Source organism: Nematocida ausubeli (genome assembly GCF_000738915.1).
Source record: "Nematocida ausubeli strain ERTm6 chromosome Unknown supercont2.1, whole genome shotgun sequence".
NCBI lineage: Eukaryota > Fungi > Microsporidia > Nematocida > Nematocida ausubeli.
Genome location: NW_026515634.1, coordinates 834,861 through 860,417, shown reverse-complemented (window position 1 = coordinate 860,417; position 25,557 = coordinate 834,861). Strand labels below are relative to the sequence as shown.

The window sequence follows — 25,557 nt, the reverse complement described above, 5'->3', positions numbered from 1 at the left end:
TGAAATGGACTAAACAGCAGGATACGGAAATAATTGCGTATATGCATGACTGCATACAGCAGCCTGCAAAACGCCTTTACTGTATAGATATGTATATAGATAAGGACTCTGACTGCAAAGAACCATAGTATCTTTGATTTGTCTATGTCTTTGCTAATTAACTTTCTTACTTTCATGTGTGTTTATTTATTGCTCTCTTGGCCCCCGGATTATATTATAATTTCCTGGGCATGGATGAAGTACTCCAATTGCACACAAATCCTTTGCTATCTCCACCATAACCACTTTGTCCGGTGTTTTCAAATCTACCTTCCTGGGGATGCTTTCTGCTACTTTTGCTATAATAAACTCGCTGCTTATGTGTGCGCACAGTCTTTTTGACAGACTGATTCTAAAAGACTCCTGTGTTCCAATTAGCTCGCATGACTCCTTTGCTGCTTTTACTAGATTCTCCACAGAGAGTGTGAAGATGGAGTGCACTGGAATAATCCTTCGGACATACTCTGCACGCTGTGTGTGTGTTATCAGTGCGTTGTATATGCTTATTTCTGTGTAATTTGTGTCATTTCGTATGAAAAGTATATCGGAGTCTCTTCGTCCCCCAAGAACTGTAAACTCAGACTTTTTTGCTTCTGCTCTTTCTCTTTGCAGGTCCTCCCGGATTCCTCCCGCAGAACTAGCAATCTCAGCAGGACCCTCCAAATGGAATGCTGCCATTTTCAGCATCATCAAGACCTCTCTCATCCCGTTCTGTCTGCCGCCATCCACGCACGTTACAACAAACCCGCCCATAAAAACGATATAAAAATATTCAGAAGGAAAAGAGACAGAAAACGTCCGGAAGACCTCTCATAAACTATTTTAAAAAAATATCGAGTGAGAAAAATAAAACACAGCGAATAAACCAAAGACCAGGCCATGTGCCATAACCCGAATTGTAAACTTAGTCCACTCTACTCTACTATTAGATAATAATACTTTGCATATTCAGTTTAATTTACTGTGATCTTACTCCTTTAAATTATCAAATATAGTGATAAAGCAGTAGAATATATTTCGGGTTATATCGGGTTCTTGTAACATTCGGGTTATATCACATCTTTCTAGTCACGCATACTTACTATAGTGCCATTTAAAATAGTCCAAATAAAGGCCTTTAAAGTATGCTCTGATAGATAAACTTGTTCTTCTCTGAGAGAATGTATTTTCAATAATCTGCTGTCTTAATATACAGTCTCTTAGTACATAAATAAGTGGCACTTTCATATGATACTAAAATACTTTCAGTTATTCTTATGAAATTCTGTTATTTTTCAGTGCATTCATATAACAGAAATATATCTTATAGATAAGATTATCTGAATTTTAGTTCTCTAAAGGATCTTAAGCTTAAATATAACCTGACACACTCATTTCTGCACAAAATTCTAAATATGCTCTATCACTGTACTATATGCTCTATTACAGTACTAGTATGCAATTTGAACTTTTTCACTTTTTAGTTTTGCAGTGCCACTGTACGCCAGGCAGTCTCTACTATGGGGCGTTAAAAGAAAAAACAAACGCAAATTTTTACAATGGGAAAAGTTGGACCAGCAAGAAAACAGAAAGTCGGAAAGGCCCGTCTGGATAAATACTACTTCCTGGCAAAGGAACACGGGTACAGAGCCCGTTCTGCCTTTAAGCTAATACAGCTAAACCAGTCATTCAATCTTCTCTCAAACATACACACAGCTGTTGATTTATGTGCAGCTCCGGGTGGATGGCTGCAGGTCCTCTCAAAGACTGTGCGCCCACCCAGCAAGATTGTTGGAGTGGATCTTGACCCAATCAAGGCAATCCACGGGGTACACACCATCCAGGGAGACATAACAGACAAGCACTGCGTGTCAGATATAATGTCAGCAGTTGGAGAGACTGAGATAGATCTTGTGCTGCACGATGGAGCACCAAATGTAGGAGCATCCTGGGAGAGAGACTCGTACGTCCAGAATGAGCTGGTCTGTCATGCAGCCAAGCTGGCCTGCAAGATACTCCGCAAGAACGGCACATTTGTGACAAAAGTGTTCAGATCAAAGGACTTCAACTCGCTTGTGTGGATGTGCAGTCAGTTATTCACTGAGTGCATTACAACAAAGCCACGTAGCAGTAGAGATGAAAGTGCAGAGGCATTCCTTGTATGCAGAGGATACAAGAAGCCAGAGTCCCTTGACGAGAGATTCTTTGACCCTCTGTTTTTATTCGCAGAGAAGGATGAAGTGGTTGCTGCAGAGAACAATCTCTCTTCTATACTTGGAGACAGAATAGACCTGACACACTGCACAAAGGTAAACATCGACTGCATGAAGGACATGATTGACGAGGAGACTGCTATTCTTCTGTCAGATCTGCAGGTGGTGGGAGAGGCTGACCGAAGAAGGCTTGTCCGTACGCTGAAGAAAATACAGAAGGCATACATTGGCGTGCACGGAAAGAACTCACCAGAAGAGGTGCAGGATCTGCGAACACCTGCAGAAAGACAGGAGGCAGAGCTGCAGAGCGTGCGCAGAGCCATGGACAGAAGAGAGAAGATCCTCCAGAGAAAGATACTTGCAAAGAGAACAAAGAGTCTGGGCCTCACAGAGCAGGATATTGAGGAAATTGAGAAAGTTCATGGAGACTTCTTTGAGGACAATATATTCGATAGAGATGAGGACTCGGAGGAAGAGGAAGAAGAGCCAGAGATAGAGTCTGACGTAAAGCTAGAGGATGCTGAAGAAGATCAGACTGACAGCGAGGCAGACTCTTGCTCGTCCTCTCTTGAGATAGAAGACAAAGTCTGCGGGTACAGACTCCGTAAAGACGAAGATGAATTTGATGGAATTGACAGATACGTCTACGATGACGATGAAAACCTCCCACACTTCTTCAAAAATGACGAAGCAAAGTACAACAAGAGATACGTATTCGACGAGAAGAGGGATGACCTGGAGCGTAAGGTAACTGTCTCCAAGAAGCTTGAGGAGATGAAGGCCCGTCGTATGCGAAGAGTTGAGAGAAAGCTTAAGAAGATCAAGGAAAGATTGGAGGAAGGCTGCGAGGATGTCGACCTCAGGTCTATCAGAAAGAGCGCCATGAAGAAGGAGAAAAGAGAGAAGCCCAAGATTGTGTTTGCAGGCCCAAGCAAGACCGTTGCAAAGGGAATTAAAGGCAGATTCAAAATGACCGACAGGCGTATGAAAAAGGACAAAGCAGGTCTCAAGCGAGCAGAAGAAAGAAAGAAGGGAAAGGGTGGAAGAAAGTAGTCACAGGCCCAGAAAGAATAATATAGCCTAAATAGAGATCAAATAGCCTCCTTATATTCCTTACTTCTATGAATAAAACTATTTAAGATTTCTTCTTTTCAGATCTACCCACTGCACTCTCTGCAGTCCTTCTATTGCAAACTTGCCTCTGTCTTTTTGTGAAAATCAAGAATTATAAGACTAATTAATTTTTGTCCTGCAATTTATGCAGTCTCTTGAAGTATCTATGTCCTTTTCGCATAAATGGTACAGCAGGATGACAATTTCCTTCAGTTTATAAATCTGTTATAAGACTCTTTTATTTTTATTCACTATGTCACGCTTTGTTGAAGAGTTGGAGTTTGTGCAGTGCCTGTGTAATCCGCAGTATCTGCAGTACTTGTACCAGCAGGGATACTTCTCTAGGCCTGACTTTATGGAGTATCTTGCATACCTGCAGTACTGGAAAAGGCCTGAATATGCTAAGTATCTGTTCTTCCCGCAGGCCTTGAATATTCTGCATCTTTTGGTGACTTCAAAGGAGTTTGTGGATGCACTGAAGTACAAGCAAGTAGTAGAGCTAATTGCATCACAGCAGTACTTCCAGTGGAAGAACAGAAGATAGCCCGAATTTATTCTAGCCTCCTCTTAAGGCAAGCACCAAGTGCAGTACGTCATTGTTTTGTATACTGTATGTCTCCAAGGTGTTTGCATCTACTAATTGCTTGCCCCCATAGATCAATCTCTGCTGCTCTACTGAGATTGCCTCTTTTTCCTGCAGGAGCTCCTTGATATTTCTTATCTTCATTGACTTGTCTACCTCCAGCTGCACCTCAGTTCCCTCAAGTGTTTTAATCTTTATGTGCATACAGAAAATAAAATTCCTGTGAATGAACAAATGGAAAAGAATCTGGATATTAAGAAATTTAAGAAATAAGATGCATCTGCATGTTCGTATATTAGGCTAGAATGGCTTAGTGCCATGTTATACAGCCGGAAATACAGAAGAATATCACTTAACACAATCAGATGGGTTTGTGTACAGGATGCAAAGAGAAAGCTGAATAGAATGTGAGATTATTTATTTCTTTCCATATAGGCACTTCTCTGTGCAATTTATACTTGCAGAAATTGTTTATATAGTGTTATATTATATGCTAATTTTAAACTTGAAATATGATGTGCTTTGGATATGGTATATTAATTGACTACTACGCATCAATTGATCTATTATGTGTGCATGTAATATTTCCATCCATTGGATATATCTGACATTTATAAGTTGCTGCACAGGAGATATTTAGAGTCTATACTGGTAATAGAACCAATCTATGCAGCTGTCGTAGTATTTGTATAGTCTGAATGGTCTTTTTTGGACTAGTACAGGGGATGCGGGTGTAACAGGAGAGAAATTAACCCGGGGTATAGTGAAAATATCAGGAGAATGGTAAATATGTGCACTCTATAACGAATATCGGGGAAATGGCAATTTATAAAACAGGGGATATTTTCCCCAAAAAAAGGAGATTATCTCTCCTGGTCATCTATATAAGCATCTGAGAATAAAAGAAATATGGGTAAAACATTCAGAAAAGCAAAAACATCAAACAAGAACTATCAATTCAAGGAGCACAAGAATCCAATGGCAAAGCCAGTGCAGTCAATAAAGCTACCCGGATCACCAAGCATGCGCAGTGAAAGAGACACCAGCAGAACAAGCATTCGCACAGGTGTACCGCCAATCGGAACAATGGGGCGCGTAACCACTAGGCCCATTGAAGAAATAACACTTGACAATGCGCAGAATGACCAGGAAGTGAAACTTGCCCTGGGCGTAATAAACAAGTCAATGAATAAGATAAAAGAGGCACAGAAAACAAAGAAGTACAAGACATGGACAGCTGAGGATGCAGATTATACCCTGCCAATTGATCCAAGCAAGCAGACTGCAGAATTCAGCGATGTTTCAGAAGAAGAAGAGATGCCAGCAAAAATGAACTCTTTAAGTGAACAATCACTTGGATCTACCAGATCTAGTGGATGGAAAGACTTCCCTACAAAGGACATGCCTGTTGTGGCACCATCTGGCGAGAAGTCAGTCCACAAGAGCCTTCAGAGTATGAGCTTGAATAAATCCGAGTCTACACGGGCATCTGGGTGGAAGGACTTCCCTACAAAGACCATGCCGGTTGTTTCACCTTCTGGTGCCAAACCAGCTTCTTCATCTTTCGGTGCTAGGCCAGCTTCTTCATCTTTCGGTGCTAAGCCAGCCTCTTCATCTTTCGGTGCTAAGCCAGCTTCTTCATCTTTCGGTGCTAGGCCAGCTTCTTCATCCTTTGGTGCTAAGCCAGTTGACAGAAGTCTCCAAAGCACAGGCAGACAGCCCCTCTTCAGCAAGACAGAGAAGCAGCAGGCCAGAGAAAAGATTAAGAAAGAGCTCCTTGGGTACGCAGAAAAGGACTCTGAAAACCCAACGCTTCGCAAGATGCTTACAACACCTGCACATCTGCGCCACGGCAGGAGACAGTATGCAGCAGCACCTCTAAGCAAAACCCGCTCTGAGCAGCTTCCACCCAAGAAGTTTGGAGAGCAGGCACAGAATAGAATGCAAAGCACAGATAAAAGCAAGCCCCAGCAGACTTATAAGAGCAAGGATGTGACAGGCTACAGCAAAGTTGATCCAAACACAAACAGCAGAGCCACTTACTTCAGCATACTCAAGACCCCACTGAGCAGCCAGCAGATAAACAGCTGCCCAAGCGGTGCACGCTCCCAGCAGACAAACGGCTTCCCAAGCGGTGCACGCACTCAGAATGCAAAGGCAAAGAAGGCCATTCCTGCAGAAAATGTCAGACCAGCCCAGAAGGAAAGTCAGGCACTTGCAAACATGGCTAGAACCAACCTCTTGCCGCTGGTTGGCCCACAGATAACTGAGTCCCATAATGGTGCACTGCGGGTGCAAAGGACACAGCACGCATACGTAGTGAACAAAGTGTTCAAGTCAAAGACATCTTCCAAGAATGATCCATTTTTGAAAAGAGTCCACCACAACGTTAAAAACCGTGCTGGAATGAACGAGTATGCTAAAGAGTCAAAGTACTCCTCAACATACAAACAGCCTATATTTGAGGATGATCAATAAATAAGCTTAAGTTAATATATATACTATTCTCACAGGATTTACATTTCTCAGATCCAGGCAGCAGCATCTGATACGAATTTACCCCAAACCAGAATATCCAGAGTAGCACATAAATAAAGAAAAGCTTTTAATATGTATTTTAATACGGATATATTTAATTCGCACTATCTAGTGTGCTGCCAAACTGCTGCATAAGAAATATAGCACTCTCTATCAGTGCACTAGATTTAATCTATGCTATAGAAGGAACTATTCGAATACCTTAACAATTTATTTGTTGATTTAGATGCATGCTTATTGGCTCTTTTCCAAACTCTAGGCATTGATTGGCTAGGTATGTGTTAAATTATAAATACAAAGGAAAACAAAAAAAACCATGCACAACTACGCAATGACAAAGAGCGATAAATATGCAAAAAACAATTTAGCAGAAGAGTTGCAGAATAAGCTAAAGATATCTTCAAAGGAAAGAAGAAAAAAGCATTTCCTAGCAGACTATGCCACATATTCGCAAAACTCACAAAGCAGCAGAGATTCACCCACTAGCACAGCACTAGAGGAAGAGGAGAAATTGAAGAGAAACAAAAAGGACATTCGAGACTTGATTAAGCAGATAAGAAATGAAATAAACTTCACAGCAACCCCATACGAGGTTATAGAAAACCTGGAAGATCTAATATGGTTGGAAGAAAGTATCCGAGAGACATCTCCTGCTACAAAGGTAAGATATATATGTATAGGCATAAACACAGAAGTAAATCCAAATCTTGCACTTTTAAAAAGAAAAATGAAAGAGTACCAGGAGCTCCTGGAAATCAAGGAGACTGCAGGGCACAAAGAAGAGTGGAAGAGAGTGAAAGACGATCTGACAGAGATTATCTGCCAGTATGCAAATGAAAAGAAGTTTAAGCTTCCATCTATCAAAAGCTGCTACTATAACTGGGAAGTCTGGGTGAGCAGGGTTTTGTCTAACATCTGGTGCAGCAACTACACCTTAAAAGAGCTAAAAGAAGAAATAATGCGAGGCAAAAACTATCCTGTTAGGTGGGATGAAATAGACTTTACGCAAACCCCAAATCAGATACGGGAGAAGCTCATTAAGTACAGCGAATATGAAACAAAGGTGCTGGAGCAAACAAAAATCAACCTGGAGCAGGCTGCAAAGGCCCAGGTCCTGGAAAAGCCACTGCAAAAGGCACAAACGAAGAAAATAGTATGCACAGGATGCAAAAAGACAGGGCACACAACTGCACACTGCTATTTAAAAAAGAAATCTCTGGAAGAGTCCTCATATAAAGCGACAGCTGCACTCATGGAGAAAGCAAAAACAGATGAGACTGCGAGCAGTAGTACATCCTTGTCGCCTGATTATCCTGAAACAAAGCATCAGGAGAAAGGCGAAAAAGACATTATGCCGTATTTTGAAGGATCTGGAAACCGAGCACTATTGAAGATAAGAGACATACATAGTCTTTAGTATAAATGTATAATGACTAGCCTGTTTAAATAGGATGCCAGAGTGGCAGAAGCACTGATGTGCACACACCTAAATAGGCTTGAACGAAACAAGCACCCACGCAGCAAGCAGCAAATGAAATAGCAATAACTAAAACATCTTGAATAGAGATGCTGACCAACTAGGAATATCTTGTGTATAATCTGAATTAAAAGACATTACAGAGGCATAAAGACCCAAAGAAAGCATATTTATGGCTCTAGTTGTATGCAATGAAAAGAACCTGCAATCTATTCTAAGACTATTTCACAGCAATTATTATGCTGGCTAGCTTAAGAATGGCACCATAGCACTGCAGTACTATACACCTCAGCACAGTTAAGAACTAATCCTAATTAGCACCACGAAAAAAGTGCACAAGACTACATACATATAAATGCATATATAACAGTGATATAACCCGAATATGCTCTAATATACTCTGAATGGATATGAAAATTGTGTGATATGGATTGGGTATCCAGCCATGCAGATATATGTGAAATTAGTGCATGATGTAATGAAAATACTCTTTATCTGCATATATTGCTTAACTAAAAGCACTTAAATAGTGCGCTAAGTATATAATACTTGTATAACAATAAATAATAGGCACTTGTTTTAAGCACTTTTGGATATAAATTGGTCTACCCCTAGTACTCCTGATTTATTCAGCTTAATTTATCTCCACTGTATTTTCTTTACAGTATTCACAGGAGTATATTTCGCCTTGTTTTACAGGATGCCTAGTGCAATTGTATATTCGCATACTACTAGATTCATTATCTGAAAATATACAGATATCCAGGGTGGCTGCATAAAAGAAAGAAAAGAAGATGAATATTGCGTGTAAGTGCTCTGTGCTGCAGGCAGTATGAATAGTATGAATTTTGGAAAGTGCATTTATTTAGTCATCCAGAGAAGACTTGCTGCACTACGTAGATGACTGGTCAAATATGCACCTCTGCACAGGCATTTAGGGTCTGCATCTTCCGTTGAATCTTGGGTACAGGCATGCATGGCGCACCTTGGACACAATCTCTGGCATAAAACCCATGATGATTCTTTCAAAGCCAAGGCCATACCCTCCGTGCGGGAATGCACCGTAGAGTGCCTGGTCCGTGTAGAATTTGTATGGCTCTGGGGATATTCCCTCTCGCTTAAATCCTGCTAAAAGCTCGTCGTAGTCGCAAAGCCTCATAGACCCTCCTACTATCTCACCTACACCAGGGTATAGCAGGTCACAGCTGTTTGTCAAAGTGCCCTCTGTCTTCTCCATGTAGAAGCTCTTCATTTCAAAGGGGAACTTGACTAGGAACACTGGTGCTCCCTTTCCTACAACATCGCATATGAACCTTTCCGGTGCATCTGGAATGTCATCTGCGTATGTGTAGTCTGTTCCATCCTCCTTTTTAACTCCTTCTTTTACAAGGATGTCAATTGCCTCAGAGTGCTTCAGTCTTTTAAACGGCTTCTCTGGAACGGCAAGAGCCTCCATCTTGACACCAAAGTGCTTCAGTATAGAAATGCACTTTGTGTTGAACCCCTTTGTCAGATAGATGATCATATCCTCAATCTCAGAAAGTAAAGTCTCAAAGTCAATCCACGCCAGCTCAGCCTCTACGTGCGTATACTCGCTCAGATGTCTTCTGGTGTTGCTTTTCTCTGCCCTGTAAGATGATGCAATGCAGTATGCCTTTCCAAAGATAGGCGCGACTGTCTCCAAGTACAGCTGCGATGACTGAGTCAAGAATGCATCTTCCCCAAAGTAGTCCATCTTAAACAGTGTACTTCCTCCTTCTACCTGTGTCTGCACAAGTGTTGGGGGAGTGACTTCTGTGTATTCCTTTTCGTCATAGAACGCCCTTGCAAGCTTCAGAAGCTCTGCACGAACCTTCAAAACAGCTGTCTTCTCCATGTCTCGAATCAGCAGGTGCTGGTGGTCAAGAAGGAACGACTCGCTTGTCTGCTCTCTGTCGATCTCAAAAGTAGGGGCTAACTTGCCCCCAAAAATTTCAAAGGATTTCACGTGGATCTCACAGGGGAATGAGTCCTTGGTAAAGTTTTTTTTAACATCTCCTGTAACAATAACGGAGGTGTGCTTTGTCAAGTGAATCTTCTCTTCTTCACTGACATGCATGCACTTAGCCATATACCCTGCAGAATAAACCGTAAAGAAGGACTTCTTTCCGATCTGGTGGAAACTGCGCACCCATCCATGGAACCTAATTGTCTTACCTATTAAGCTACTATCTATGTCTTTTATTTCATATTCCTTAGAGCATATTTCCATATCATCAATCTTTAATGATTTCTCTCCATGCTTTGCTTCTTCTCCTGAACTTCTCATATAAATTTTAAAATTTTTTCAATATTTAACTCTTTTCAGGAATATAACCCGTTATTTTATTGCTGATTTCCCTATTAAATGCCCTATTTCTTAGTAGAACCTTGCTAGTATGCTTTCTACCGATTATTATAATGTATTTTGCTGTAATTTAACGGGTACTCATAAATAAAACTAATATTTAAATAACTATAATCCAAATAACTAAAATATAGTCTTATATGCTAAATAGTAATACTTTAAATTCACCTCTTTGTTGTCCCAGTCACAGGATAGTTTAATTTTTCTAAAATAGACTTAAAGTGTTTTCTAGCATATAATTATTCCCACATGAAAAAATAATCTAGCAGATTTCTCCAGAATATGGCCTAAATTTCGTGAACATCTTTCCAGTATGTACATAAATCCATGCAAAACTACTTATTTTCCATCCCTAAGAATGCCATCCTCTGCAGATACTCATTAAAGATCTTAATATTTAAGAAAGTCTTTCTCTTTATACGCTTATATCTTTAACCAAACAATCAAAGCATACTCTCCTTCACTCACCCAACTTCTTGAACTGCATCCACGCTCCATGCATCTGTTTTGTAATTTCTTCCAGAGACTGCATAAATACATACACGCATAGCTATACTGCAGCAAAAGTATTTCTCTCTTTTTACACCAAATATAACCAGAATGCACTCTAGTCTAGTACATATCCTGTATACATTGCATATAATAGTTGAAAGCAGCCTAATAATAACTGTATATTATTCACTCATAGTATGTATAGTATGTGATTCTTTGCAATATTCCACTCCCAGTACAAAAACATCTTATAACTCGAATGACTCTATGTACTGCTTATTTTTATCGTGACTCTACTACACATCACTTGGTCATCTGTATATTCTGGGCTTTCCATGTCTTTGAATAAACTGGAATTTAAATTCACTCAATTCTTTTTTTAGTTTGTTGCTGGAATATTCCACAAGAATTATAAATATTTAATGTTGCAAATTTAATTTCTGTCGATGTCCATTGCAATTAAGATCCCAAAGACATTGAAAAAGGGCAAGCTTACTGTTATAAAGTACAAGGATGGGAGACTTCTTCTTAAATCCGAAAACGCAGCGTACCAGGTGGTTGAATTCCCCTTGGAGTTTCCAAAGTATGTAATAAACAAAGAAGGCAAAACTCTTTCAAAAATAAGACATAGAGGCATAATAAAAAGGTCAATAAAGTAGAGTCTTTGTAAAAACTAAATAAACCCACCTTGTACTTTCTTTTAACCCAGAAATTGACAGCTCCTTGGGCTGCTGAAATTATTTAATTTTATTTTTTCATAACGCCCCAGTCAGAATGGAGCGAAAAGAGAATCCCATGCAGCAAATAAAACTAGAGAAGATCTGCCTAAACATATGTACCGGAAAGAATGACGATTCATTAAACAAGGCAGCCAAAGTGCTTGAGCAGCTATCAGGACAGTCCCCTGTGTTCAGCAAGGCAAAGATAACCCTCAGAGCCTTCGGTATCCGAAGAAACGAAAAGATCGCCACAAATGTGGTTATCAGAGGACAGAAGGCAATGGACGTGCTCACTGCCGGTCTCCGAGTAAAGGAGTACGAGCTTCCATACACCTGCTTCTCTAACACAGGAACCTTTGGATTTGGTATCCAGGAGCATATCGATCTGGGAATCAAGTACGACACCAACATCGGTATCTTCGGAATGGACTTCAGCGTAATCCTGACTAAGCCCGGAAAGAGAGTCAGCCAGAGAAGAAAATGCAAGGCAAAGGTAGGAAAAAGACAAAGAGTGTCCCAGGAAGAGGCTATCAACTGGTTTAGAACTGTCTTTGACGGCACTGTTCTAGTAGAAAAGACTGGAGACAACTAAATAAATCGTTTAAATCTTTATTGCTTCTGATAGAACCGTACAGGATCTGCGTCCTTCTCTGAAATGTGCACCTCTGCATTTGGAAGAGCTGTTTTCAAGTGCACCGCCAGAGGCTGCAGAAATCCCCTTTCGCTTCTGGAGTGCTCCAGGATGATCATGGAGACCCCATTTCTTTGGAAGCACAGCATGTCATGGTGCGATGCTTCTCCTGTGATCACAATAGATGGCTTTTCATCGCTGCTTTTGCCTGTCTCCAAGATAAGCTTCTTCAAGTTCCTGGTGGATGCGCCTGCCCCAATGGACATAACGGATGGAACAGTGTCCTCCGCATGCCCATCCCCCAATACATACCGTATTGTGTTTAGACCAAGCTCCTTCTCAAGTGTCTGCAGGATACTTTCTATTGTGCATGAATTTCTAAATGTCTGAATATATCCTGTTGTGCTGATGGACTCAGCCCCCGGAATGAGCATGCCCAGCCAGTTATTGATTCCGTTGTTTCCTCCATCCAGCGCAGTGTGCGGAGAGTATATTGACACCTTGTTGTTCATGCACTTGCACAGAATGGGACTCTCCTGCGTAATACTTTTTAAGGGCGTGAAAATAGGTGGGTGATACGCCAGAACTGTTTCTATACCTAGATCCAGGGCCTCTTGCAGAACAGAGTCTGTTAAGTCTATGCACAGAAGAACACTTTCTTTCTCGCTCTCATAGAACTCCATAAGGATTCCTGTGTTGTCCCACGAACTATCAGCTCTTTCTTTTGGAAATTCTAATTCCACAGCCTCTGCCAGCCGATGTATAAATGCCATGTGATTTGCAAAACATAAAATTTATTTATATTAATAGTCTCCATGGATGCAGCTACAAGCGACAGAGCAATTGGAATAGGTGAAGGGATTGATAATATTTTAGCAAGTAGGAGTATGGGAGAATATAAAAAAGGTGTTATTTTGGGGTATTTTGATTCCTTGGACTTGCATCCAGAGAATATCTCAGGAAAGACTACCCAGAAGGCCCTTATGGAGATGCAGGAGAAAAGAAGAGATGTGTACACAGAGATATTCAAAGTAAAGAATCTTTTAGAGTGGTAAAGTATGCTTTCTGCAACAGCCTGATGTAACGATAAGTTTGTGCAATTTTTTTTATCCTAGCATGAGCAGAGCAGTTGACCAGAAATCCCGGCACAAGAAGGAAAAATCAAAGAAGGAAGAAAGACAAGATAAAACAGACGACAAAAAAGTAGAGAAAGTGCACCCCAAGGCAAAGCCACTTTGCCCATCCGCTGTAACCAAGAAAGTGTACGATCTTGTGAGTCTTGCAAAGAAGAACCGCACTCTAAAGATCGGAGTGAACGAAACCATTAAGAAGCTCAACAAAGGAGATGCAGAGCTAGTGCTTCTTGGCGGAAATGCTCTTCCTTTTGCAATTGTTGAGCCACTTGTAGTTCTGTGCGAAAATAAGAACAGAACATTCTTCTTTGTACCAAGCGTATCCGCCCTAGGGAAGGCATGCGGCCTATCCAGACCAGTTGCTGCTTGCACTATAGTCTACTCAGAAGACTCCAACATTACAAGACTAATTAATGAAATAAGAGAGCAAATGATAAATCTTTAATAAAGAATGCCACTACAGTTGGATTGTTATGATTTTTGATGCATCTCGAACGATCTGCTCGTAAAATGCGCGCACACAGAAAATACACACGGAAAGAAATTGCATTCAAGATAGAGCAGTGTATTCCCATGGCACTGCATAGGATAATATTTAATATTCCAGGCACATGCTATTTCTTATTTTGCATTCTGCATAAGCACTCAACCCGCATATATTCTGTTTGTCCTTGCTCTGTGCTAGTGATATTTAACTTAATCTTTCTACTGTATGATAAAATCACAGTAATATTGTCTGCACATTGCAGAGTCCACTACCCTAAAGGCTTTTATTTTCTTGGCCAAGTGCTTTTTATTATATGTTCAGTACTATACGACTGCATATGCATAGAAAGTAGGAGTAATTGATCTAACTATACACTGTGCATATTTCTTTTATTGGGCTGGCAATTAGGCCTGCTGGAGTAAGAAGTGCATGTATTTCAGTAAAAATCATGGTGTTCTTTAATATCCATGCAGCGTGTACAATACTCCCTTACGTCGTAAAATACAACATGCACGTAGGACTTGTGTTATTACTTAAACTCTTTTTGCAGTGCTTATGTAAATTCCTTAGGATGCGGGGCATCTTTTATTTTCTTTGCTTTTCTAGGAAAAAACTCTTTCATATTGGATGAAATATAAATACTAAGTGAATAGATTTATTTTTATGCGTTTAAAAGATATAGAGAATATGGCTGTAAAGAAACTCTAAGAAAATAAAAATTGCAAAGTACAGAGAAAGATCCCTCTAGATGGATTAAAGTACAAGTAGCTGTATATTGCAGAAAAGAATCTTTTACATGTAACTTAATGCCACTGCAACTACCCAGTGCTCTTATCATGTGGCTCATGTAAACTCAGAGATATAACCCGAATATCCTGAATCATGCTTACTATAGTTAGGATTTACTGTAAGCAGCAAGATAATCCTATTAATATACTACTAATAGGTTTACTACAGATGAATATACCAATAGATATACCTGAATACTAATTAATATGAGATACAATATCTTAAACTCTAGTTAATGCAAATAACCCAGGCACTTTGTTCATCTTCAGACTATTTATACTCAATATTCTAAAGCAGTATGCGAATTATTATCTCTAACACGATACTGTTATACTATAATATGGGCACAGCCAGAAATATACTAATACGCTAAAATATTAGTAAGCAGTACATACAGAATATATTATAACCAAAATAATATAGCCCGAATAACCCAATACAGAATGCCATTTAAAGCCCTAATACATATCTAAACTAGAATGCATTTGATCTATAAGCCAATAAATAATACAGCACTAACTCTATAAAAATGCATGTCTTCCTGATTTAATAAGACAGACTTTACTGATGTGCTTTTGTAGCCTTTAAATTAGAATAGTTATTTCTGTTTGGCAGATGCTGTGAGCGCATTCTGGCCTCACAATTAATTTTTTTCTGCAATTTTCACAGAACACTCTGCATATACAAGCTTCCAGAGGTGCAGAACAGACAGAAACTGTGAGCATAAAAAATATGCAAAGTAGACTCTGAACTCCCCTTTGTTTATGCTTTGTTTACCACAGAAAATAGACCTGCATTTAAAAGAGTCTATCTACTGGTCAATATTTTTAAAACATAGCACTCCTTAGCAACCGGTGTGTTTATGTTTCAGAGAAAAAAAGATAAATAGGAAGAGCATTTGCGGATTATCAAATGACAGAACTAGTTTCAATACCTGAAAATGAATTGGAAGCACCTGAAAGATCTTCTAAAATGAAAGGTCTTAGGAAGCGTGTCAGATCAGTAGGACGCAAAGCAAAAGCTGTTTGTAAGGTAACAGTTAACGCGATGCGCACCCAGCTCAACACAGTTGCATCTATTTTCACCATGTGCTCTGCAAACACTGTGACAGAGGAAATACCAGATGAAGTCATCTATGCTTCGGTCCCCTCTAGGAACAACTCCCGTGTAGATCTGGCAGAACAGCCAGCGGAGACTATTGCAAGTGAGACAGCAGAGACGAGTGCACCTGTACCAGCAGAGACTAGTGCAAGTGAGCCTGAGCCAGCACTAGCGGAGGTAACAGAGGAGCCAGCATGCACTGCACTAGCAGAGCCAGTAACTCACACTGAGACTGCTCTGGCACCAGTAGAAGCAGCAAGTGCCCAAGAGCCCGCAGTTCCAGAAGAGACCGCAGAAGAAGAGAGACACCTTCCAAAGGCCGCTGCTAAGGACGACATCTCAGTGGTTTTCTGCCTCTCTGAGTTTATCCGCGAAATAGAGGACATCGTGAAAAACACCTCTCTTATGCCATGCGCCTCATACGCCCCGGGCATTATACTCTTTTATCTTAAGCAGAAGAGAAACCATCTGCACGAGCAACTGAAGAACATTGAGCTTGCATTTCATACTACTCCAGATAGTGCTTCCCCTACTGACATGGACCAAGATGTAGTTAAGTTTCTCATTGCCGAGGCCCTTGAGCCTACAGAGTGCATAAGACACTGGCTTTCGTCTGATGAGCCACTGCAGGCAGCATACACTGACCTATACAAGACGATTATAAAGACTTTGTTTGAGGAGAATAAGCAGGGAACAAGAACAGAAAGAACAATTGTCTTCTACTGCCAAGCCCTAAAGTACATCAGAACCGTCCTAGACCTTGCATTGCAAGACGTCGAACAGGAGCCTCTAGACCATTCGCCAGCCCCCCATCTGTTCACAGACCTTCTGAGCAATCTTTCCAAGCCAGAGAGCGTGGCTACTCTTCTGGAGGCTAGAGTGCAGCAGGCTGACGCAGAGTGCAACGAGGATCTAGATAGCGAATATATAGCAACTGACGGGGAGGAAGAGCACGATACCACAGTGATTCCAGATCCAGCTGCCATGATGGAAACTCTCATGACAAGCCCTCTGTTCCAGAAACAGCGCGAAATGAATATTTTAGAAGGAAACATTGTGGAGGACTTTTCACACACATGCACTCCAGAGATGCAAAAAGGCATGGACGCAGCACTGTCCTATATCATGCACGTAGGTGTCCCCACTCCAATTGCAAGATGCGTATCTCCAAAGAATATATAGATATCACTATGTATCTCTTTAATAAACTACCTTACATAAACACATTCTTCAACTTCCAGCTATATTCTCTAATTATAGCTCAAAAAATTACACTTAGTGTTTACACATGCTGAACAATGGCTCTGTGCACATAACCCTCTTCTATATAGACTTAAAAAACAAGACAGTTCTATAAAAAGAAGTCTATTTATTCCTTTGCTGAACTATATACAGCTCTATTTCAGATTTGCATATACTTTTCTAGTGCATCTCTTACTCAGCCATTTGAATTTACAAAAATGTTTTATTCTTTCTTACTACAGAGCAATTAGATACATATACCTCTCGCAAGCAGTAAACAGTTATCCATACATATTGTAGCTTGTTGGTTTTCCTTGCCTCAAGGGCATTGAAACCTTCTCTCCGGATTAGTAATGTAGATTGATGTTGGTTATTGCCTCCCGGGCTTTGGCTAGGCCAACATGCTACAAGGGGGCCCGACTTGTTTACGTGTCATAATATAGTGATCTATGATTATGTGACACTAGCTATCACATTACGATCTGATGTGGAAACTTTATTTGTGCTGCCAACAAGCATTAATCAATTTCCATGTACAAAACTATATATAGACGATGAGAAATAAATTATGCCCAAGTTTAGTATGACTAAGTCTAATATCTCGAAGAGGAAAATTCAGCTAACCCTAAGAGAATATGCACCGCATAATATGCTGATTTCAAGATAATACACTAGCTTCTTCAAGTATGGATTGCATAGGTCTTTGCGTATTTCATTCTTAAACAATAAATAATTTATGTTTCTAAAACTTCTACTTCATATATATATATTTTCTATATTTTTATTTTCGTATTTTTCGTATATTTTCAAACTTGTTAACATCTGTATAGATGTGGAGAGGTTTTTTAAATAAAATTGGCAAAGAACAGGGAAAATCGAAAAAACACTAAGTTTGAAGACCCTTTAACCAAAGGAGATGGGCTGGTGTGGTTATACTGGTGCACACAAGAGGTCACACGCGCACAAGAAAGATCAAATCCAGGCCAAGCCACATGGATATATGTATGTCTTGCATAAAGGGGCTACCCTAGTATTGCATTCACTTTTTAATCTATTTGGCAGCTTTGGGCCTAACTATTTAATTATCACCAGTATATATAGTTAGAGTACGCGCTGATGCTAGAATGCAGATAGCATTTTTTCATCCTGAGCGACCATTATCTGTTCAAAGGGAATTCTTCCATATGCCTGGTATACTACTAAGGACAGCCCAAGACATTTGAATCTCATATATGATGGATAGAAAAAATTATTTAAATTCTAGATGATGTGTCCAAAAGAGAGACATTCCAGCCAGGAGATAGTAGTCTTCTCATTTATAGAATGATTTTCTTTATAAAAATTAATTCTAGTGTTAGCAATGAGTAAAGAAATAATTTAGCATTCATCCATAGCAAAAAGCTATAAAAACACAGTACATTAATATATCTAAATCAGACAATAAATACACAAAGAACCGATTAAATAAGGTCTGTACTGGGTAGTTCAATATGTTTTTATAAAAATGCTTGCCAGAGTGTTTTCTATTTTTCAGTTTACTGCACAGAAGAATAGAATAAAGATGGACACTCGCTATTTTAGTATGCATACAGGATAAAATCACTAGACCAGTTAAAACACAAAGCTGCCTCGGCGTATTAGCCGATTATATATGCAAGTGACCTATAGGAAAGCAGCTAAAGTGATTTATTTATAAATAGAAATAACGGATGCTATGAGTAATGAAAGGCAAGAAATTAAAACCGCTAAGAAAGAAATCTTTTTTCGGTTTACAGAAAATGATCAGCAAGCTACTTTTGAACCTAGTGATGTTGCAGAGTATTCTTGCAAGAATCAATGTGGAAGACATAAAGACAGTGAGTGAGACTTTGGTCGGTGAGAAGCAGGATGTGATTATTAACCCAAAGGGCCCATTGAATCTGCTGCGTGGATATATTGGACACCAAAGCGGATACATGTACAACAAGCGGTTTTATTCTTCTGAAATAGACACAGACTATGCGTTGACTAAGAAGGGGCTATCAAGTAGAAATGAACAGGAGTATGATTTTACAAGAACACCAGTGAATGATAGAGTACACAAAGACATGGATGCAAAAACCCCAGAAGGCAAGTATCTTAGCACTTATCACGCGCAGCTCATAAAGATGTTTCCATCAATAGACGGAGACCTTTCCATTGAGGCAGGCAGGCCAAATGCACTTACAAACTTCCTAAGAGCAGATCACGTTAAGAAAGACACAAAGTACATTCTTGCAGCACTTCTTCTTCTTTCAGAGGGTGTTGACGTTAAAATAGCAGTAGATCATACAGAAGGAGACAAAAAAAAGCTTGTCATAAAAAGTAAGACATGCAAGGAGAAAGTATTTGTGGATGTAGAAATGCACACAGCAGGTATAGACCCAGTTACAAATAAGTACAGTGATAAAATAAACCAAAAAGAAGCAGCTGAAATTGTCAACTTCTACATACGGTACAGAGACAATCCGCTGCTAAAGAGAGGAGGTGAGTTTGCAATGCCAGCCACAAAAGAAGAGTTTGAAAGTGGAAGATTTTTAAACAGTGCAGCCTTCCTTATACAAACGTATATGTATGAGTTCATTGATACAGAAGAAGACTACAAGAACTTTGTAGAAGCAGCGCATGAACTACTAGTTGATCAAGTAACTGAAAAGGAGAATTCAGAGCAGACTAAGAAGAAGGGTAAAAAGGGCAGAATATTTGATGAGCTCTTCCTAGCGAAAGATACACTTAGTGAAAACAAAAAGTACATTGAATCGTTCTGTGGCTTTCTAAAGGCCAAAAATGAAAATGCCAGATTTCCTTTCTGCAATGATAGTCAGCTGCCACGGTATACTAGAGTGCCGCGTTGTAAACTAGACAAATCTGGATTTGAGAAGGATCAAGCCTTATACTATAGCAACTGCGTAGAAACAGCCCTTCTTGGACTGTTCTGCTGCCTGGCATATAATCCAGAGACAGGAAAGTATGAGACAGACTACATGGGGGAGGGAATAAGTAAAGAGCTAAAACAGTTCTTTGAAGACTATCCTAAGCCAACAGAAACTACTGACTTTGAAATGCACAAACAATGGAGTAAAGTTGTTGCTTGCTTAAAGAATGACAAGATCGACTACAAGAAAGAGAAAAACGAACTCATAGCTGGGATTTCAAATATATTTCTTGCTATAGCAGAAATAACAGGACAGAAGGAGGGAATACTAAAATTAGTTGACTATATAGAGAATGCATGTAAATGCAGAAAATTAGATGATGAGAAGAAAACTTATATTACAGATAAGATAGCATCAATTATTAAGTCTTTGTCGCTAAATAAGAATGTGAAAGTGTTATGTTACAACATGATACTTGGAAAAAGATCAAGTGGCAAGTCAGATATTTTAGCTGAAATTAAAATTACTTACACTTTTAATAGGGTATGTAATGGAATTTCTTTGAATATAAGCCATGGGCATGGGCATCTTTCTCTTCTTCCATTTTTAGATGCTAATTCTGCACAAATTAAAGAAAGGTGCGAAGAAGTAAAAAATATTTACAGTAGGGTAGACTGCTATATAGGGTATATTATTGCACACTACATTGATGTCGAGTTAAACACTTCAGATAAAAACTATTCTAGTATCTTACAAAATATTAGAAGAGACATAAATCTAATGCTACAGGAAGGGTCTGGGAATGTATCTAAAATATTCTTATACAGAAAGATTTATAAACCTGCCATAAAGAGCTATATTATGGAGTTTTTTATGTTTGGTGCTGTGGCTAAAGGAGTCACCCCAACAAACCCTTTAACACGTCTTACTGCAAATATTTTAGGAAGTGTTCCGCTTAATGATCCTGTGACCCGGCGCATGCTGATTTTTTTTTCACCAATTCTTGCAGGCTGGCGAGAATGCTACCCAAAACTTGGGTACACGCCATCAGACTATCCATCTGAACATATTTTTGTTTGGGGTGACGAAAAATCAATGTATTTTTATGATACGATAATAGAATCTCTAGCATCCATTGCAGTGAAAGCCACATGCAACTATCTTAGGGCAGTTTCGGGTTGCGATGATCAAACTTATCATGCGAAATATTTCATAACCTCGGATTTTCTATTTAAGCGTATGATATCTGATGGGAGAATAGATAACTTAGTGAAAATTCAGTCTGTTATTACAGAATATATGGAGGAAGCCACTTTAAACCATACATATATTTGCTGGTTAATCCATGCATGCGCAAGCGAATATAAGCTCTCGCCAGAACTCATTAAGGAGATTTACAGCCTTATAATCTCGAATGTTTATTTAAAAAGCACACTTTATATTCGAACAGTGGTAACTAAACAAGAATTACAAAAATGCCTAAGTGTTTTAAAGGAAAGAAAGACTCTTTTCTGCTCAGAGGATGACCCAAAAAGTATGGAAAAATATAATGGAATGGCATCATATTTGAGATCAGTTGAGTTTTGTTTTAAGCTTTTTGCCAATCCATAGCCTAAATATAAGTGATGTTCTCAAAAGGGGAGGGGGGCGACGAGCTAGTCTGGAGATAATAGTCTAGAATAGAGAGTTTAGTTGTCAAGGAAGTTTTATTATCGTAATTCTGCGGATGTCTTTGGCGGCTTTGACCTTTTGTGTAAGTGTTGGATGTATTTCTTCTTTCTGACATGTTCCGCTTTTTCAGTATTGTTCTTACTATTTTATAGTTAGTCTCTGATATACGAGGAATCTTCCGGAAGTTTCATTTATCATTGATGAACTTTGGTCATGGAATTAATGAAAGTGGGATTTTTACCACAATAAGTAAATAAAACATGAAGATATATTTAGAATAAATCTATTAATAGCTTATTTTCATGACATTTTCTAGCTTATTCGCAATCTAGTATTTTGGAGCAGTTTATAACAAAAATACATAGGCTCTAAAACAGCTTAAAGAAAAGCATAAAAAACTAAATAATTTTATAATACCCTAGGATGATTTTCCTCCTAGAAATATTAGATCTAGTCATACTAATTTAGATATAATTTATTTCTCGTGCTCTATTTATAGACCACCACCAAGGGGTATGTCTTATTGAGATAATTAGTTATTTCCCCATGTGCTAATAAGATGTCCTAGAGTAGAGTCTAAGACAGCATATCTGGCGCATATGCAAGCAGAGTCCTTTGTAGTGTGCTGGTCTACAGTCAAAATACTCGTATGGCAATGACCAGCATCAACCTACATTGCTGACCCAGGAAGGAAGCTTCATACCCTCAAGACAAGAAAAACCAACATTTTTATTTTTAGCTTTGCTAGCTGTCAAAAGTAATTGCGAATTGCACAGTTCAATCTTTAAAATACTATCTAAAAAATTTTGTTTAATTTAAGTTAGATATGGATAACAAAACAGAAAGTAGAGTTAAAAAACATATATATGTTGAGAGAAAAACAAGATTGTGCTTTCATATAGCAGAAAAGCACAGTGAATCAAAAGGTGCTAGAAGAAGATTTTTAGGGCTGGCAATAAGAGTGCTTTTTGCACTTTTTGTTTTCAGCATACAACAAGTCTGTGCAATGCTAACGAGAAATGACGCAGAGAAACTGCAGCAAATGCTAGTATACGAAGAGGAGGATGTAGAGTGGGTTGTCAATCCATATGGCCCGCTAAGTCCATTTGGATTGTATATATACAATAAGACTGGCTATATGCATACACATAGATTTTTTAATACTTATATAGATGCATATTATAATATATCTGGCAAAAATAATAACCAGTTTATAAGAGATCCTACAAATGACCAGGCTTACTTCTCTTATTCGGATGGTAGTGAAGTACCAAAAGAAGTAAAGGAATATTACACCACCCTCATCAATATGTTTCCTTCACCTAATCATGCAATAAGCATTTACCCCAAAGAAGACTGTAAGGACTCGTTTACTCTTTTCTTGAAAAGCAATCTTGTGAAAGAGCATGCACATACAATTCTTGCAGCATTGCTTCTTCGAACAGAGGGGATGGATATACCACTGTCCATTAAGTATAATAAAACCAAGATTCCTTATCTTGCATGGAAAGGCGGAGCCCATGAGGCAGAGAACTTCAGCCTTGAAATAGTTGTTCCTTGTTCTGAGATGCAAGAAGACGATTTTAGGAAAAGAAGATGTGAACTTCTTCAATATAAATCTGAGCAGGTTATTAAGTTTTTCTTGCGTATGAATTCACTAGTTCAATCTGGTATAAAAGATTCTATGGCTACGGAAGAAAAAATAGGATTTTGGGAAGATGAGTTTTGTGATAGTAAGAGCTGGCTTATACAATCATACATATATTACTATCTGGAAACTAAAGAAGACGCTGCTTGCTTTAATAGGACAGTATACACGATGCTGGATGAGCATATAAAAAAGTGTGAAAGGGAAAATAGAGATGGGCAAAAAGACATTAGTGAGAAGTTCCTTAAGAGATGCTTTATGCAATGCGATTCACTTTCAGATGAACTTAAATACTGGAGGAAAATAGAAGAACTTGAAGGTACTATTGAGGTTCCGAAAAAGAAGAGACTGCTTCCCTTTACAGATTCAGAGCATGCACCTATTAGAACAACAGTAGATGTGCAAATTTGTGATGACACGTATCTAACAACAGATGTCTTCTTAACAGATGTAGAATCTGCATTGCTTGGGCTGTTTTGCTGCTTTGCATACGATCCAGATTGTGTTATATACAGTGTTGGCCATATGAAAAATTCCCCTAACGCGGTAAGGGATTTCTTTTCTAATATACCATCTTCCTTGCCTATTTATATTTTAAATAGAGAAATTGGAGTAGAAGAAAATTTAAATAGGATCAATCCTTTAGGAAGTATTAAATTGCTTCCAGGAAAGGAGATACCTATGGATGTTCAGAAAGCATGGAAGAATATAGTCAGAGATTGTTGTAGTGCTGATCTGAGATTCAATGAATCAAATGATGACAATGCTCTTGCTGGAGGGATTCTTAACGTGCTAACAGCAATTTTACAACTCGCAGGAGAATACAATGAAGTAAACAAAGAAAAAATCGAATCTTTTAAGGACGAATTATTACTAATGATAATGAGTAGAACTACTAATGATCAGATTGTTAAAGACATACAAGAATACGCAGAAACTCTATTTGCTTCTCTCTCCCAGCGGTGTACTTCATGCGATGGATTGGTAGAATGGTATAATTATAAATCAGATGAATCTGAAAGAAAAAGAGAAAGAAAGATCTTTATAAGCTTCATATCTTTCGGGATACATATTAATGGAAATGAAATTGATCTATATGGAAGCATGCAAATCTACTATGCATATAAAAACCAGGCACAGCCCATAATATTGCACTTAATTAATGCAGACATAACACATTTAGAAATTGGAAAGAAGGTTGTAAGGCTGGATAAATCTAAAGCAAATGCAAGAGAAGAAGTCAAAAAGGAGTTAGAAACATCACTTAAAGAAAATAGTTTCATTCAACACATTCTCTTTGATTACATTAAAAAAATAGAGAGTTATACACTGCCTGAGTATGTGATAGCTGACCCATATATAGCTAAAAGTGAAGAACTTGAATATCGCGATAAGATAGTTAGTCTTCATTATATGCAGCCAACTCAATATATCAGTGCAACTAAGTATGGTGTGGTGGACTGCCTGTTAAATCGAATGTACATCACACCAAATTATATAAGAACTATTTTGGATAAAGAACGCTATTTAAACAATATACTAATAAGCACTCCAGTGTCTAGTATAGAGAATTTGCTATTTTTAATTGTTTGCATAAGCAGCAGGAGGGGAAATATCTACGATAATTTGGAAGAAATACGAAAAGCTACACAGAAATCCAGCATGCCCCGAGATGACATAACAATAAAAGTTATGGTCAAAATAGTTTCTATTCTACTCAGATGTAGTGCCGACATTGACCTAGCTAATGTACTGGCTGCATATGCTCAGATATACTGGGGTAGTGACAAAATGTGCATTGCCAAAATAGTTGAAAAACATCCTAGACAGAAAGATAGAATATTGAAGTGTCTAGATCGACATATGACTGTCAAACGTAGAAAGTCAGCAAAAAAAAGGAAAATGATAATGCGTCGCAAGCCAAGAATGAATCCTAAGAGAACATGCACTGCATAATATGCTGACTTGAAGGTAATATACTAGATCCTTCAAGTGTGGATTGCATAGGTCTCTGCGTATTTCATTCTTAGACAATAAATAATTTATGTTTCTAAAACTTCTACTTCATATATATATATTTTCTATATTTTTATTTTCGTATTTTTCGTATATTTTCAAACTTGTTAACATCTGTATAGATGTGGAGAGGTTTTTTAAATAAAATTGGCAAAGAACAGGGAAAATCGAAAAAACACTAAGTTTGAAGACCCTTTAACCAAAGGAGATGGGCTGGTGTGGTTATACTGGTGCACACAAGAGGTCACACGCGCACAAGAAAGATCAAATCCAATCCAAGTCACACGGCTATATGTATGTCTTGCATAAAGAGAGTGCCCTAGTATTGAATCCACTTTTTAATCTATTTGCCGGGCTTAGGCACAATTGTTTGTTTATCACCTAGTGTGTATAATTAGGTTCTATT

General features: G+C 38.7%; 16 protein-coding genes across 16 annotated transcripts; 12 read left to right on the top strand and 4 right to left on the bottom strand.

The window, feature by feature from the left end:
- Window positions 1-186: 186 nt before the first annotated feature.
- On the bottom strand, window positions 187-792 carry NESG_00545 (uncharacterized protein; the record flags this gene model as incomplete). Its single annotated transcript, XM_053048196.1, has 1 exon — window positions 187-792. The coding sequence occupies one exon, from the start codon at window positions 790-792 to the stop codon at window positions 187-189; it is 606 nt and encodes a 201-aa protein (XP_052906021.1).
- Window positions 793-1,577: 785 nt separating this feature from the next.
- NESG_00544 (uncharacterized protein) lies at window positions 1,578-3,284 on the top strand (the record flags this gene model as incomplete). Its single annotated transcript, XM_053048195.1, has 1 exon — window positions 1,578-3,284. The coding sequence occupies one exon, from the start codon at window positions 1,578-1,580 to the stop codon at window positions 3,282-3,284; it is 1,707 nt and encodes a 568-aa protein (XP_052906020.1).
- A 313-nt stretch (window positions 3,285-3,597) lies between these two features.
- On the top strand, window positions 3,598-3,888 carry NESG_00543 (uncharacterized protein; the record flags this gene model as incomplete). The annotated part of the gene is made up of 1 exon (XM_053048194.1): window positions 3,598-3,888. The coding sequence occupies one exon, from the start codon at window positions 3,598-3,600 to the stop codon at window positions 3,886-3,888; it is 291 nt and encodes a 96-aa protein (XP_052906019.1).
- A 12-nt stretch (window positions 3,889-3,900) lies between these two features.
- NESG_00542 (uncharacterized protein) lies at window positions 3,901-4,131 on the bottom strand (the record flags this gene model as incomplete). Its single annotated transcript, XM_053048193.1, has 1 exon — window positions 3,901-4,131. The coding sequence occupies one exon, from the start codon at window positions 4,129-4,131 to the stop codon at window positions 3,901-3,903; it is 231 nt and encodes a 76-aa protein (XP_052906018.1).
- A 705-nt stretch (window positions 4,132-4,836) lies between these two features.
- On the top strand, window positions 4,837-6,405 carry NESG_00541 (uncharacterized protein; the record flags this gene model as incomplete). The annotated part of the gene is made up of 1 exon (XM_053048192.1): window positions 4,837-6,405. One exon carries the CDS (start codon window positions 4,837-4,839, stop codon window positions 6,403-6,405), a length of 1,569 nt encoding a protein of 522 aa, XP_052906017.1.
- A 376-nt stretch (window positions 6,406-6,781) lies between these two features.
- Window positions 6,782-7,882, top strand: NESG_00540 (uncharacterized protein; the record flags this gene model as incomplete). The annotated part of the gene is made up of 1 exon (XM_053048191.1): window positions 6,782-7,882. One exon carries the CDS (start codon window positions 6,782-6,784, stop codon window positions 7,880-7,882), a length of 1,101 nt encoding a protein of 366 aa, XP_052906016.1.
- Window positions 7,883-8,876: 994 nt separating this feature from the next.
- NESG_00539 (uncharacterized protein) lies at window positions 8,877-10,250 on the bottom strand (the record flags this gene model as incomplete). The annotated part of the gene is made up of 1 exon (XM_053048190.1): window positions 8,877-10,250. One exon carries the CDS (start codon window positions 10,248-10,250, stop codon window positions 8,877-8,879), a length of 1,374 nt encoding a protein of 457 aa, XP_052906015.1.
- A 1,016-nt stretch (window positions 10,251-11,266) lies between these two features.
- On the top strand, window positions 11,267-11,479 carry NESG_00538 (uncharacterized protein; the record flags this gene model as incomplete). Its single annotated transcript, XM_053048189.1, has 1 exon — window positions 11,267-11,479. The coding sequence occupies one exon, from the start codon at window positions 11,267-11,269 to the stop codon at window positions 11,477-11,479; it is 213 nt and encodes a 70-aa protein (XP_052906014.1).
- Window positions 11,480-11,594: 115 nt separating this feature from the next.
- Window positions 11,595-12,131, top strand: NESG_00537 (uncharacterized protein; the record flags this gene model as incomplete). Its single annotated transcript, XM_053048188.1, has 1 exon — window positions 11,595-12,131. One exon carries the CDS (start codon window positions 11,595-11,597, stop codon window positions 12,129-12,131), a length of 537 nt encoding a protein of 178 aa, XP_052906013.1.
- Window positions 12,132-12,148: 17 nt separating this feature from the next.
- NESG_00536 (uncharacterized protein) lies at window positions 12,149-12,943 on the bottom strand (the record flags this gene model as incomplete). Its single annotated transcript, XM_053048187.1, has 1 exon — window positions 12,149-12,943. The coding sequence occupies one exon, from the start codon at window positions 12,941-12,943 to the stop codon at window positions 12,149-12,151; it is 795 nt and encodes a 264-aa protein (XP_052906012.1).
- A 42-nt stretch (window positions 12,944-12,985) lies between these two features.
- NESG_00535 (uncharacterized protein) lies at window positions 12,986-13,225 on the top strand (the record flags this gene model as incomplete). The annotated part of the gene is made up of 1 exon (XM_053048186.1): window positions 12,986-13,225. One exon carries the CDS (start codon window positions 12,986-12,988, stop codon window positions 13,223-13,225), a length of 240 nt encoding a protein of 79 aa, XP_052906011.1.
- A 61-nt stretch (window positions 13,226-13,286) lies between these two features.
- Window positions 13,287-13,748, top strand: NESG_00534 (uncharacterized protein; the record flags this gene model as incomplete). Its single annotated transcript, XM_053048185.1, has 1 exon — window positions 13,287-13,748. The coding sequence occupies one exon, from the start codon at window positions 13,287-13,289 to the stop codon at window positions 13,746-13,748; it is 462 nt and encodes a 153-aa protein (XP_052906010.1).
- Window positions 13,749-13,786: 38 nt separating this feature from the next.
- On the top strand, window positions 13,787-14,152 carry NESG_00533 (uncharacterized protein; the record flags this gene model as incomplete). Its single annotated transcript, XM_053048184.1, has 1 exon — window positions 13,787-14,152. The coding sequence occupies one exon, from the start codon at window positions 13,787-13,789 to the stop codon at window positions 14,150-14,152; it is 366 nt and encodes a 121-aa protein (XP_052906009.1).
- Window positions 14,153-15,491: 1,339 nt separating this feature from the next.
- Window positions 15,492-16,862, top strand: NESG_00532 (uncharacterized protein; the record flags this gene model as incomplete). Its single annotated transcript, XM_053048183.1, has 1 exon — window positions 15,492-16,862. The coding sequence occupies one exon, from the start codon at window positions 15,492-15,494 to the stop codon at window positions 16,860-16,862; it is 1,371 nt and encodes a 456-aa protein (XP_052906008.1).
- A 1,838-nt stretch (window positions 16,863-18,700) lies between these two features.
- NESG_00531 (uncharacterized protein) lies at window positions 18,701-21,427 on the top strand (the record flags this gene model as incomplete). Its single annotated transcript, XM_053048182.1, has 1 exon — window positions 18,701-21,427. One exon carries the CDS (start codon window positions 18,701-18,703, stop codon window positions 21,425-21,427), a length of 2,727 nt encoding a protein of 908 aa, XP_052906007.1.
- Window positions 21,428-22,313: 886 nt separating this feature from the next.
- Window positions 22,314-25,091, top strand: NESG_00530 (uncharacterized protein; the record flags this gene model as incomplete). Its single annotated transcript, XM_053048181.1, has 1 exon — window positions 22,314-25,091. One exon carries the CDS (start codon window positions 22,314-22,316, stop codon window positions 25,089-25,091), a length of 2,778 nt encoding a protein of 925 aa, XP_052906006.1.
- Window positions 25,092-25,557: the final 466 nt, after the last annotated feature.